The sequence below is a fragment of the Centroberyx gerrardi genome, chromosome 9, assembly GCF_048128805.1.
Source record: "Centroberyx gerrardi isolate f3 chromosome 9, fCenGer3.hap1.cur.20231027, whole genome shotgun sequence".
NCBI classification, from domain to species: Eukaryota; Metazoa; Chordata; class Actinopteri; order Beryciformes; family Berycidae; genus Centroberyx; species Centroberyx gerrardi.
The window spans coordinates 12,172,345-12,184,995 of NC_136005.1; the positions used below are offsets into that span (position 1 = coordinate 12,172,345).

General features: G+C 44.1%; 1 protein-coding gene across 1 annotated transcript in view; it reads left to right on the forward strand.

Moving 5' to 3' along the window:
- Nucleotides 1-245: 245 nt before the first annotated feature.
- fbn3 (fibrillin 3) overlaps nucleotides 246-12,651 on the forward strand; it is a 72,615-nt gene continuing 60,209 nt past the window's right edge. Inside the window, exons 1-4 of the mRNA XM_071926033.2 lie at nucleotides 246-312; nucleotides 3,451-3,791; nucleotides 11,220-11,302; nucleotides 11,568-11,669. Of these exons, the coding sequence (XP_071782134.2) occupies nucleotides 3,613-3,791; nucleotides 11,220-11,302; nucleotides 11,568-11,669 (364 nt within the window). The 5' untranslated portion in view covers nucleotides 246-312; nucleotides 3,451-3,612. The remainder of the gene's footprint in view (nucleotides 313-3,450; nucleotides 3,792-11,219; nucleotides 11,303-11,567; nucleotides 11,670-12,651) is intronic.

The window sequence follows — 12,651 nt, forward strand, 5'->3', positions numbered from 1 at the left end:
TTACACAGGTAAAGAGTGTTGCTGCAGAATGATGTTGGTGAAGCCGTGTTAGCCACAGTGTGAAGGTTTCTGCTTGGCCCCTGCTATAACAGCTCTAGGAGTCTTGAGGAATGTGGGTTTGTCCTGCAGTCCGTTACTACCCCCCTCCTCTCTCTCTCCCTCTGTCCCCTCCCCTCTCCCAATCAGGGCAATTCCCTAACTTTTCTCTTTTTCTCACAAGGCTATAGTTCAATATTCCGTTCTGGGGCACATATCCTGTCTCAAATTCCGACTCTGGGCTCCTCGACGCCAAGGCACTCCAATTGTTGCAAGGTATTGTGCATTATTGATTTATGACAATATAGTTATCAATTGCCTTGATCGTCACTATTGTTTTAGGAATCTGCTGTTTCACAGGAGATTATCGCTTTATGCATGTGTGGTAGGCTACATAGAATGGATGTCTAATCTCATAATTAGATGCAGGAGCGTGGAAAAAAGTTTGGTCAAAACGGAAAATTAATCCCTGTGCGGGTAAGGCTCAGAAGTTGCATCTGTTTTACCGGCTTTTTGAGAAACTTAAAGAAAAGAAAAAACGACAAGCCAGTCACGTTTTACAGTTAGATTGTTCGCTTTGTTGGATTTTCATACTTTGGGAAGCGGTTCCTGGCAAGTAAAACGGAATAAAGGGCGCCCTAACCTAATTTCCCTTTTGGTTTAACTTGTGTTTCAGCGAGTAGGAGCTGATGTTGCGTTTTTCCCATTCATAAAGTTGCGGTGACATGCAGAGCTCGGTTCAGCGCTGCAAAATTGGGGAAATACCATATTTGTCTTTCTGTCAACCTGCAGCAAGCTGTTTCCATAGCCGTTTCACTCTATTCAAGTGTAGCAAAAGGAACAATGGCGAAAATTCCCAATAATATTCCTTTAGGGACTTATAGTGTATCTGTGGTACTAAATAGTGAGTTTATACTGACTTTATCGTACTTTATGGTATTGTTTTACCTCCTATGGCATCACTATAACATTCCTATAGGGATTTATAGTTTTCCTTCTAAAATGTATTATAGATTACAATAGCCTAGTTCTTTTTCGTAGGATATGAAAAGGGCAGCTTTAAAAGAGTTTGATTTAAAACACATGTGCCGGCTATTGAACTCTAATGATCAGTGGATTCATTGATAAAGCAGGACTTTACCGGTTAGTTTGACAGCGGACTGTCGCGGTTGGAGCAGCGCTCGGCAGATCGCTGCCCTGCCACTCGGTAATTGATCAGGCATTTCTTTTGTTCGGCATTGATCCCGCCCTCATCCACTTCTCACTGCAAGCAGCTGAAGCCACAACTTTTTTTTTGTCCTTGTCGTTTTTGAGTTGAAAGTCTTTGTTTTTCTTTTGTACTTGTGCCTCTCCCTTACGAAAAAAAGAACCATATAGTAAGAAGTAAGAATACATTTTAGAAGGATGCTATATAGCCTGCTTAAATATCACATAGGAGATAAAAGTAGGCTAAGGTCAGTATAAACTATTCAGTGTCAGGCACATACACACTATAAATCTCTATTGGAATGTTATAGGACTATTACAGTGATATTTTTAGTGTTTATTCTTTCCCCCCAAATAACTGTCATGACAACAGGAAAATCAAACGAATTCATTTTACGATATGGATTTATATAGGCCTACATTCATATTAGGATTTACTCAAATCTCTCTTTCTGTCTCCCTCTGTTTGCCTGTTAGTCCCTGTCTTGTCCATTACATTACAGCTCTCCCCCCACACCACTCATCTATCTCTCATCTTCCATTAAAATTAATCTGAGTCAGTGGGCTGCGGGGCCATATTTCTTCTCCTCCTCCCAAGCCACCCGTCTCTCTCCAGCCTAGATAATGCGGTTGGACCCATCTCTCCTCTGCGGCTGGAAGCAAGGCTCTGCTGAGGTTATATATCACCGGGGGCCCACAGTTCAGTCTTAACACTGGCCTATAATGAGGCGGAGAAGAGAAAATAAACCCCATGGCTGTCCAGTTGGACTTTGGATGCTTTTCAATTTAATATGCCCTAATGCAGTCAGGGCAGCCTTTGTAAGACTATATGTGCGGGGTTAGTAATTGCAAATTAATTTGATTTAGAAGACCAGACTCTGCAAAATCACATAATGAATAATAATGGGGATAATTAAATTTGGGACTCTATGTGGAATGACTAATTGGTCTTTTTTTTCTCTCAAATTTAAAAATGAGTCTCTCTCTCGCTCTATCTCTTCTCTCTCTCTCTCTCTCTCTCTCTCTCTGTGTGTGTGTGTGTATGAGAGAGAGAGTAGCATTTTAAGTTTATTGATCCTCTTCACCTCCACTCTCACCTCTGTCCTTCCTCCCATCCTCCCTCTGTTCTGTCTCTCTGGCTCCCTCTAGGCACAGGGTGTCATTTAGGGAAGGAAAATATCAGGATGGATGGATGGAGGCTCGAGAGTAAAAATTTAAACAATTGATCTGACGAAGAGCCGTTGTGCACAAAACGTTGTCCGTCCATTAAAGCTGTTGGAGGACAGAAGTGTGCGAGCTCCTTCCTTTTTCAGTGGATCAGAGGGAAAAAAATCAATCCTGTTGGATGTGGACAATCTAGAAATGTTACAAGTAAAAAATAGCTTCTTTGGTTTTATATGGTCAGGATTCTTATTAATATCCCTTGTAATGAGCGATTACATTACAACATCCGGTCTCATCAGGTTTGCAAGATACACAATTCAAGGTCAAACAATCCATAGAGAACATCCAATGGGCATCCAGGTCAGAGGCTCCCAGGTATCAACAGATATTTGGAGAATTATGGTTTGTTGTTAGGAAATCCCTCAATCAGACTTGTCCCTCTGTAGTCTGTTACCTGTGCATACTTGATGTCACTGGAGTACATTTGGTGTTGCTGGTACATATATTGTGTCACTGGATTGATAAATCTCTTATGGGACTGCTTTGAATTTCAGTCTAAGGAAAACAGAGATCACTGGAGCCCTTTGAAGTGGCTCTTCCATTTCCCTGCCTGTTTTTCCCTATTCTCCTCTAAGTCGTATTTTTTTTCTTTTCTCATTATAACCACTGAGCACATCACAAACAAGAAAAAAAAAATCAAACAATGGGATACTTCCAGAACAAGCCATTTTACATGAGAATTACATGGTCTGCTTTCAAGTTTTTTGGGTCATAAAATTTATGACGATGATCATCATTTTCACTTTTTTTCAAAAAGTAATTCCTACAATGTTTCACCTATAGGTAAAACTGATTTGACCTACTGTATGCCTTCATGTTTTCTCAGTTGTTAGAAAAGCCAAACTTGTGTAATGAAGTCCAACTTAGTTGTTGGGTCAAGAATTCCTGGACAAGAGTAAGTTTGGGTTTCAGTGCACGTTTGATGAGAACCACTGCTCAAAACATGTGTTTCTAAGCTTTCATCTCCTCTCTCTCTCTGTCTAGCCCCGACTCTGGAGTGCACACCAGGACTTGGTCTGGATCCAGGTCTAGATCCTTGAGCGTGTGTGCAGTTCTGCTCACCCTGGGTCCATACGGTGAACAGAAAGTCAGAGAGTCAGTGGTAACTTGGGGGTAACGCGGTTGGAGGTACAGCCAGACCGACCAATGGGATCAGGGAAGGTGGCCCAGGTGCTGCTGGGATGGGCGGCGATGTGTTTCGCGGCGGCCCATGTGGCGGGCGCTCAGACCGGGGACGGACCGTACCAGGCTAGCCGCTTCACCGGCGCTGTGGACCAGAGAGAGGTGCAGAGGGTCCGACGCCGAGGCCAGGAGACACTGAGAGGGTAAGGACGAGGATCTGTGTGTGTGTGCGTGTGTGTGTGTTATCTGCTATCAAAATGGCAAAATGTACTTGTCTTTTGATTTTGTCCATATCACAGAAGCGTACATATCAAGTGTGGTGATGTGAAGGAGGGGGAGCTGCAGTTAAGTTAGGGTTCGAACACACAGCTCAGTATCTTTGTAGTCGTATCTGGAGTAGGCCTACAACATAAATGTCTTTCCCCTCTCTGCTTTCCTGGCAGCTCTCTTTCAACTGCTGTGCTTTCTGGGCTAAGGCCAAGCTAGCCTTATACCAAATTATGCTGCTGAATACTACCACATTGTTTTCTCAAAAACAGCACATGTTCGAAGTTAACAGGCTGCTGGCCACACTGAAAACTCCCAGCGTACTTACAGCAAATTGACATTTTCATGGGAAAGGGAGGAAAAAAGCCTTAAGTCTATACATCTAATGAGGGGATGATGAGTGAAAAGCATGACCCAAATTCCCCTGAGTGTATTAGTTTGAGAAAGTAGTTCAGGGCGGCCGAGGGGAGGCTGCTGGCCCCGCTGGTTTAAGCTGAGGCATGAGATGGGGGGAAATGGTGTGTGTGTGGGGGGGTATGTACATATACTGTATGTATGCCTGTGTATGTATTTAAAGGTTTTGTTTGTTTGAGTGTATGTGTGTGTCAGGGGGGTATCCAGTGAAATTAATTACAGCCCCACTCGCCCTCCCTCCATCCCACTCTGTCCCTTCTCTCTCTCTCTCTCCATCAGTCCAACTCTCTTATTTTTCTCCCAAATGACCATGAAACTGGGTGTGGGATGTATGTCAATGGAGCAAAGAGTTTTTACTGTATAATTCCCCCCTCTTTGAAAAACAAAGGATGTTTTGTTGGGGCCCGTTTTGAGTGTCGGCATCAGTTATTCCAATCAGACTCTCATCTGTCCCGGCTTATGGTTCCCCCAGTGCCAAGCCACAGGAAATGAGGTATTCGTATCACCCGGGGGGCGTGTGACAAGGGGCGCTTGTTTCTCTGCTGTAGGTGACAAAGTAACAGAAAGCATGGCAGAGGACAGAGAGTTTAAGAAAGAGGGAGTAAGTGAAGAAATGGGGGATGAGAGAGAGAAGAAATTGGGAGAGAGAAAGAGCGCACAGGAGAGAAATAACTAGCCTCCATGGAGAAATGAAATGAATCGTGTTCAATTATGGCTTAGTAACGGTGGTGAGTAAAGCTCAGAGTCATAGCACCGGTGTTTTCTCTAACAACATGTTCAGTGACGATTCCTGCTGCGTAATATAAATAGACTAGTCTGAGTTGTCACTCATTTTGATTAATATGGCAGGCATTGCTGCACTTTAAATAAAGAAAATTATACTCCCTCAACATTTAGGGGAGCCAGACATGTTTTAAAGGAGACATTTTGTACCAAAGACTGAGCAGCCACCCTCGTCCTCAGGGCCAACATGACAGGCTTATCCTGTTGGAAACACCCCAGGTGCTCTGTGAACCACACATGTGGTGAGTGGCATTGAAATGAAAATGTTGAATAAATGATCTGAATGAACAATAATTCACATTCACAATCCGGCTAATAGACAGCGAGAGAGAGGCCCGAGGAGAGAGTCAAGGAACCAGCAGAACTTGCACAATCTCATATTGTTCCCATCAAATTGTCCATGGTTTCACAGGAACAAGTAACAAAAGCCTGCAGACTTTTTCCATTACATTGTTGGGTTCTGGAAACACTACTGTGTAGGAATTAAATGCTCATGCAGTGATAGTTTTGCATACTGAAGTAAATAGGTGATTCGATTACATGGAAGATCTATCAAACTCAGGAAACTGAAAGGATAAAACGCTATGGTAGCCTGCGAGTATTAGTACCACAAACTGACCTATTTGACAAACTATTTGAAATCGACTTGATTATTTTTATTGGATTTCTAGGTGTTGCCTGGTAACTGTCATTTAAATTATCCCTAAACCTAAAGCACCTCCCATGTGCCGCTGCAGACTGGCCAAAGCAAATAGTTCTAATGTGTTGAATTTATTTTCAGTTACTGTTTGATTGTTGTTGGCTGGAAACTATCAGAGTTCTTCTGAGCTTGGGCAAAGTTAGTCATCTCCTTATGAGCGTGTTTCATCTGGCCACCTCTGGAAGGAAGCCGTGGGGTGATCTGACCACATGTTTGTGATGAGTAACCCTGCTACAACCCTCAAGCGTGCGTTGGCTGTTGATAAGGCTCTCTTCAGTGTGGGCCAATTGCTTCTTACGAACAGAGAGATTTTGAAATCTCCCATTCAGTCACCCCAGTCCGCAGTACAGCGCAAGACACGCAAACCCTGGCCTGTATCTTAAGGCTTCCATCAGGGAGTTGCACCAATCGTAGTGGACTGTCAGTAACACAGTATGGGTTTCACAGATTCTCTGTGTGGGAGATGGAGGGAGGTTAGTTTAATGATGGTCATTACGCTGGCCTTGAGCTGGGGAACTGTGTTTATTTGCTGGCTGGAGCTCCATATCCCCTGGTCTGTCTCTGGTAGCACTGGGTCTGATGCTGACTGGCTCTGATTTATTGGCTCCCACAGCACACTGCAGCCTGGCATCAGTCCACTCTAGGGCGGTATCAGATCAGACCTGAGGCTGACTGGCTGGTTAGCTGGATGGATGGGTGACCGTCTGGTTGGTAGAATGAGAGAGGGAAAGTGAGAGGCAGAGACAGAGAGAGAGAGTTTGCTTTTGTTTTCCCATGCCCTACATACTCAGGGAGCTGAATATTTATAGTCTAATAAGATCTCTTGTATGTTAGAGTTGAGGAATCCAGCCAGGTTCTTTTTTTTTTGCAGCCAGACCTGCTTTCAACCCAACGTATTAACCGAGGCCAGCTTGGCCCGGCCTCACCCAGCTCTGCTCAGGAGAGACGCCTTGGACGCTGGCTAACTTGGCAGACAATCAGCCCCAAAGCAGAGAATTGCATTCAGCCGCTCAAGCCCCTTCCAGGATAATGTCAATACCACCCCACGGGCCTGGACCGGGTCCTCAGCTTGCAGTCCCCGGAGAGTCTGCCCGGGCATATGCCTAATTTGAAAGAAAATAAAAGAATTCCCCTGTCTAGGATGTCGCAGCGCAAACCTCTTTACTAAAGGAGAATTTTGAGGAAAGAGGGAAGAAAAAGGGGGGAAGCTCATGAAAAAGTTTGAGAAGAATGCATATTAGGGATGGGCGAAGGATAGCCAGCTTCCATTTCTGTTTTATGCGCATTAGGTTTCCTTTCAGATTTTTTTATTTGTCTGCATTTTATGCATATGTGCAGGCTTAGGCTAAGCAATGAAGACAGGATTATCTGGGACAGCTGATTGGCATGTGGTCTGTAAATAATGTGGTTCCTATTTAATGTCAGACTCTATGAGGAGATATAGCCATCAGTTGACTACCCTCATTTTACATTACACACACACACACACACACACATACACACACACTGCAACACGCACAAACACACACGTACACTCACTCACACAATGTCCATATACACACACAAAGGCACGGCATTATTAGCTTATTTATATGCAGAGTTGTATTTGATTCACAGTTATAAAACCCTACAGTTATAAACTCTGTACATCGTTACAGTTGATCACAAACAACATGAGCTTGGCAGCAAATCATCTGCAGAAAATAAAGATCTTGGATGATGACAGAAAACAGAAAAACAACAGTCAAATGTTCCCTCTGGGCCTTGTGAAATACTGTGGCGGTGGACCGCACTATAAGTTATTGTGCTATAGAACTGTATCTCCATCTCTCTCTGTCTCTCTCTCATAGCAGTCTGCCAGCCGGAGGGGTCCTGCTTCACATCATACCACACACACCACCGCAGCATTTATGTTCTGTGTACCCGCTCACTATTTCACTGCCAAAAGTCTCTCTCTCTCTCTCTTACACCATCTCCAGTTCTGTCGTTTTCTGTGCAGTACATTCCTTTATCCTTCCCCCTCCTCCTTGACTTTAGCGTTCCCCATTTCTACATCTAATAGAAGAGCAGCAGGCCCAGGTGTTGCTAGGGGCAGCAATACGTAACAGTCTTCCAGAAGGGGTCAAATGCCAGGCAGATGACCACTGACCCTATGACCAGTACACTGACACACACACACACACACACACACACACACACACCTGACCTGGAGCCCTGGCAACTGTGAACTTCTGGTCCGTGTCTTCATAGAAAGAGACTGTCTGTAGTCATTTTCCAGGCCTGCCCGGCGCTGTCCTTTCCTGTAACTCAGTGGAGGCCTGCTGCTCTGAACTGCCTTAACCTTTGACCCTCTGGAATCCCGCATGTGAAGTGAACCCTCTGGCCGCAGCCTCAGAACCTGTTGAGTTTGCACTTTCTGTCAGATTGGGCGTCTGGTGACCGCCTGAGGGGACTCCCTCTGTGCGGTGGGGCTGCTGTAAGACGTAAAAAACCTCAAGACTTCAAGAGAATGAGAGAAAAAAAAGATAAAAAAAGATTAAAGATACCTTAAAATGTTCAAAGTGGCAGGGCGTTGTGAAACAGAATGGGAAAAAAAAGTATTCATGCAGCTATCCTGCCTTTTATTGTGCAGCATTTTGTAACTTTGTTTGGAAAAGTGCTGCGTAAATATAGTTATTTGGCGTCCTCCATGTCCGAAAATTGTCCCTTTGCGTTAGTTTGTGAAGCTGCTCCCGCCCTCTCACTGTAGCCGAGTTCAGACAAAAATGGCCTTTTGTCTTCCAGTCTTCATATTTCCCCCCTGGATGAGGTGGCAGCCATTTTCCTTTTATTACTATTAATGGCAGTTAATGAGCGGGCCACGGGCCGGGAGGCAACTTCAAAGGCTGCGGCACAGTCACAGAAGAGTTAATCTCCTTTAGATTGAGCCCCGAGAACAGTAGGACATTTCAATATTGAGGAAAACCCCTGGGGCTTAAACTCTCTTTTTTGTGTCTGTCTTTGGTTCCCTTCTACTTCAGTTCTCCCTCTAACCCCTCCTCTCTCTGATAGGAGACCAGGCATTGACCTGGAGGAAAGAGAGAGAGAGAGGGAGAAAGAATAACAAACCAGAGCACCTCAGGGTCAGACCCCTAATCCTTCATATATTGACATCCCCCAGGTCTCTAACAGTGGAAAATCTTCAACCCTTTGTGGGGAAATAGATCACGGAAGAAGTTGGTTTCACCCCTCATTAAGTATTGGAATGTTGATCTCTTGTTCTATGGATTTCGAAACAGTTTTTTGGATCTCTCCTTCTCCAGTCCCTTCAGATGTGTATGTTTGCCCCAGAAATGCAACCCCCCCTAAGGGTCTGGCCTCTCCTCTGTTTCCATATCTGTTGCTCTGTTTTCCGCTCTCACTCCTCCTCCTCCTTCCTCCTCTTCTCAACATAAACTTGTTTTGCTTTCCCTCCCACTGATCCCCTGTTCCTTTCCCACCATCCCCTCTTCCCTCCTCCTAACCGTCATTCCTCTCACTCTCTTCGCACTCTCTCTCTAAGACCAACCCTCACGTTTCAGTTTCAATGAACCCTCCTCTCTTTTCCAGCCTTCCTCTTTTTTTGCACTGTAACTCTTCACTCTTCCCTTTTTGTTTCACCACTCATTCTACCAACCTGCGTACCTCTTGTCTGCCTGTCTCTCTCTCTCTCTCTCTCTCTCTCTCTCTCTCTGTCTGTCTCTCTGTCCCCCTGTGCCATCTGGTAATGCGGTTGGAGGTGTGCTCTGCTCTCCATCCATCAGAGATCCAAACCCCAGCTGTCATCTCCCTGGTGACAGCCGGAGGTTACTACGGTTACCGTCCGGTGAGGAGGAGAGGGAGGTTATCTTATGTTTCACACAGGAAGAACTCGAAAACTTCATCTGAGCTTGCGTTTAATTTCCCACTTTAGCTCTGGACCTGTTCTTGACTGCATATTCCACTAAAAGTTGCACATTTCTGTTGAAGTCTATCGCTTACACAACTGCTTTTACAAAAAAACGAATTGACAATCACTTGACATGTCTAATTTTAGTCTTGTAGCTATCTATATCCTTTGTTTTCAATGAGTGATGTGAATAAAGCTAACAAGCAATTTTAGGGAAACTAAACAACTTTTTTTCCCCCACAATGTCACAAGTATTTAGAAAAATAACTAACTAAAATGTAATGGCTTCTTTTTAAAGGCTTGAGGAGCCATTTAATTTGATTTTGTTATAGCTCTTGGTCAGTTTCAAAAAACATTGGGTAATCGAGAGCCAGTTTAACCAGCCCTAAATCATGTCCTGGGGGCAGAAATTGTCTAGACCAAAGAGATCTGATCCCTACGGTAAATGACTTTACCATGAGCATCTGGACCAAGCTTTATCCTATGTTACCAAGCTGTGGTCCCTCAATCCTTAGTCATGCCATCATCAAATGCAAACAGCTAACCACCAACATAGATATACCCGTCATTATATGCTTTGAAAGGTCACTAAGGATGTCATTAGTGCAACCACAATTGGAATATAAGGGAATATAAGCTTGTTAAGAAAGCTTAGTGTCTTTCACTTGAGTGCACACGTTAACTTGCACACATTTCCTTATAGTACATGGATTTTGGGTCCTTGGATTGGTGTATGCAGTAAATTTTACTTCAATCTGCTTTTACATTACATTACGTTATTTAGCAGACGCTTTTGTCCAAAGCGACTTATAATAAGTACATTTTGTCAACAGTAGTCAAACCGACCGTATATCACAGTCTTCATCAAGCTTTTAAATTAACTGAGTTATAGCCAAGTATGAAGACTGAAGTAGTCTTCCTGTTAGCTTGTAAGCCAGCAGCAGACATCAGTTCCTCTGTGTGTGTGTGTGTGTGTGTGTGTGTGTGTGTGTGTGTGTGTGTGTGTGTCTGTGTTGAGCAGAGCCAGCCATCTCTAGATGTGGTTTTGCCATTTCCTCAGAGGAAAGCTTGTGGCTAACCTGTCAGGCCAATCAAGCGCCCCATAAGCTGTGATGACTCTTACATCTGTCAGAAAGGGTCAAAGGTCGCTGCAGGCTCTCCACCAATAAGACGAAGACTTGACTGTTCGCCAGAGCACAGGACAGACAAGGCATGGGGTTTGGGAGCGAGGAGGACTTTATACATCCTGTCTTGAAAAGTTTAAATTCAGCTATGACTGAAAACAAACTGCTGCTCCTCATGGTGTAGCAGCCCCCCCCACCCCCCCACCCCCCCTTTCCTTCCCCTCCTCCCTCCTTGAAAATGCCTCCATCCATCATCCGAGGAGGCTTTGTATCAAAGTTAGTTCTGTTTACACTGAAAGTAGAGGCCGTGCAGGTCTCGGACTGCTCAGAAAATAACTCATAACTGTGTGTATTTGTTTAGGGTTTTTACTAAATGATTTTTGGGAGGTCTGGGTGAGTATTGAGTTTGTTTGTTCTGTCTTTCTGACTCTATCAGGCCCAATGTGTGTGGCTCTCGCTTCCACTCCTACTGCTGTCCTGGCTGGAAGACCCTGCCTGGAGGGAACCAGTGTATAGTCCGTAAGTATCTCCGTCTTAAACCATCTTTTATACATTATATCATACAGCACAGTGGATAAGATAACAATAATAAACAGACGTGGGAATAATTCTGTTCATGTTATCATAATCTTCAGATAAAGACAAGCAAGATGTACTACATTTTCAGTGAATCAATTAAATTGACATTCCTCTCCTCTCCTCTCCTCTCCTCTCCTCTCCTCTCCTCTCCTCTCCTCTCCTCTCCTCTTCTCTCCTCTCCTCTCCTCTCCTCTTCTCTCTCCAGCCATCTGCAGGAACTCATGTGGTGAAGGTTTCTGTTCCAGACCCAACATGTGTACCTGTTCAAACGGCCAGCTCTCTCCCAGCTGTGGAGCAGGAGGAGGAGGTCAGTAACAGTGGCACACAACCAACAAATATCTTTAGCTTCATCTGAAACACTATCATTATTAGTTGCTAACCGCAAAACAGAGGTAAAGCAGAGGGATAGCTTGTTAGCCACTTCAGATCCCCATCAATCCTCTTAGATCCGGGGGCTCGGTATAAGAGCCAACGCAAAAAATAACCACCTCAATTCAAAACCACAAGGATCTACTTCTTTAGCACTGGAACCGTATAAGGCCGATTTACACAACTGCGGTGGCAGGATGGCATAGTGGACTCCGGTCTTTCAACGTGAGTCCAAGCCTGTGGCGAGCATTAAAGGACTATACAAAATTTTTGGGAGTTTGGCCCATTGGTCACTTTACCCAATATCTGACAAAATAATTGGCACCAAAATCATGTCTGTGTCTCCGGTAGATAGTTCTGTCTGCTGCCCATGCTAACACTGTTGGTAAGTAATCGAAGGCATTATCAAAAGTATGAAGAAAAACCTTTTAGTAATCCATTCCTAGCTATTCCTAGTTTCTGAAAACAAAATCTCAGTCTTCATCATTAGTGAAGTCCATGATGAATCAAAAGCATTGGCTTGTCTGGCTGTCTGGCTGACTTCACTCACCTCCTGTGTAAACAAAAGAAGTCTTACACACCCACAAGTCTTACGGGAAAAGAGATCTTCTGCCATTGAAAGTAGTTCCAAAGAGTGCATTCTTTTTTTGTCTATTTTACCAATCCTCTAAACAAGCTTGGTAGGTTATGATTCATCATTAAGATTAAAACCATCCAGCCTTAGAACTGCTACAAGTTCTCATTTTCTTATTTTTAGGATAGCGCTAGTCAGAGCTATTGGACTCACACAGATGATTTTGATGCCAGTCTTCTCGGCACATATTGGGAAAAGTGACCAATGGGCCAAACTCCCAAAAAGTCAGTGTATAGTCCTTTAACCCTGCTGAAATGTTCTTGAGCATTTAATTACCTAATTTGTG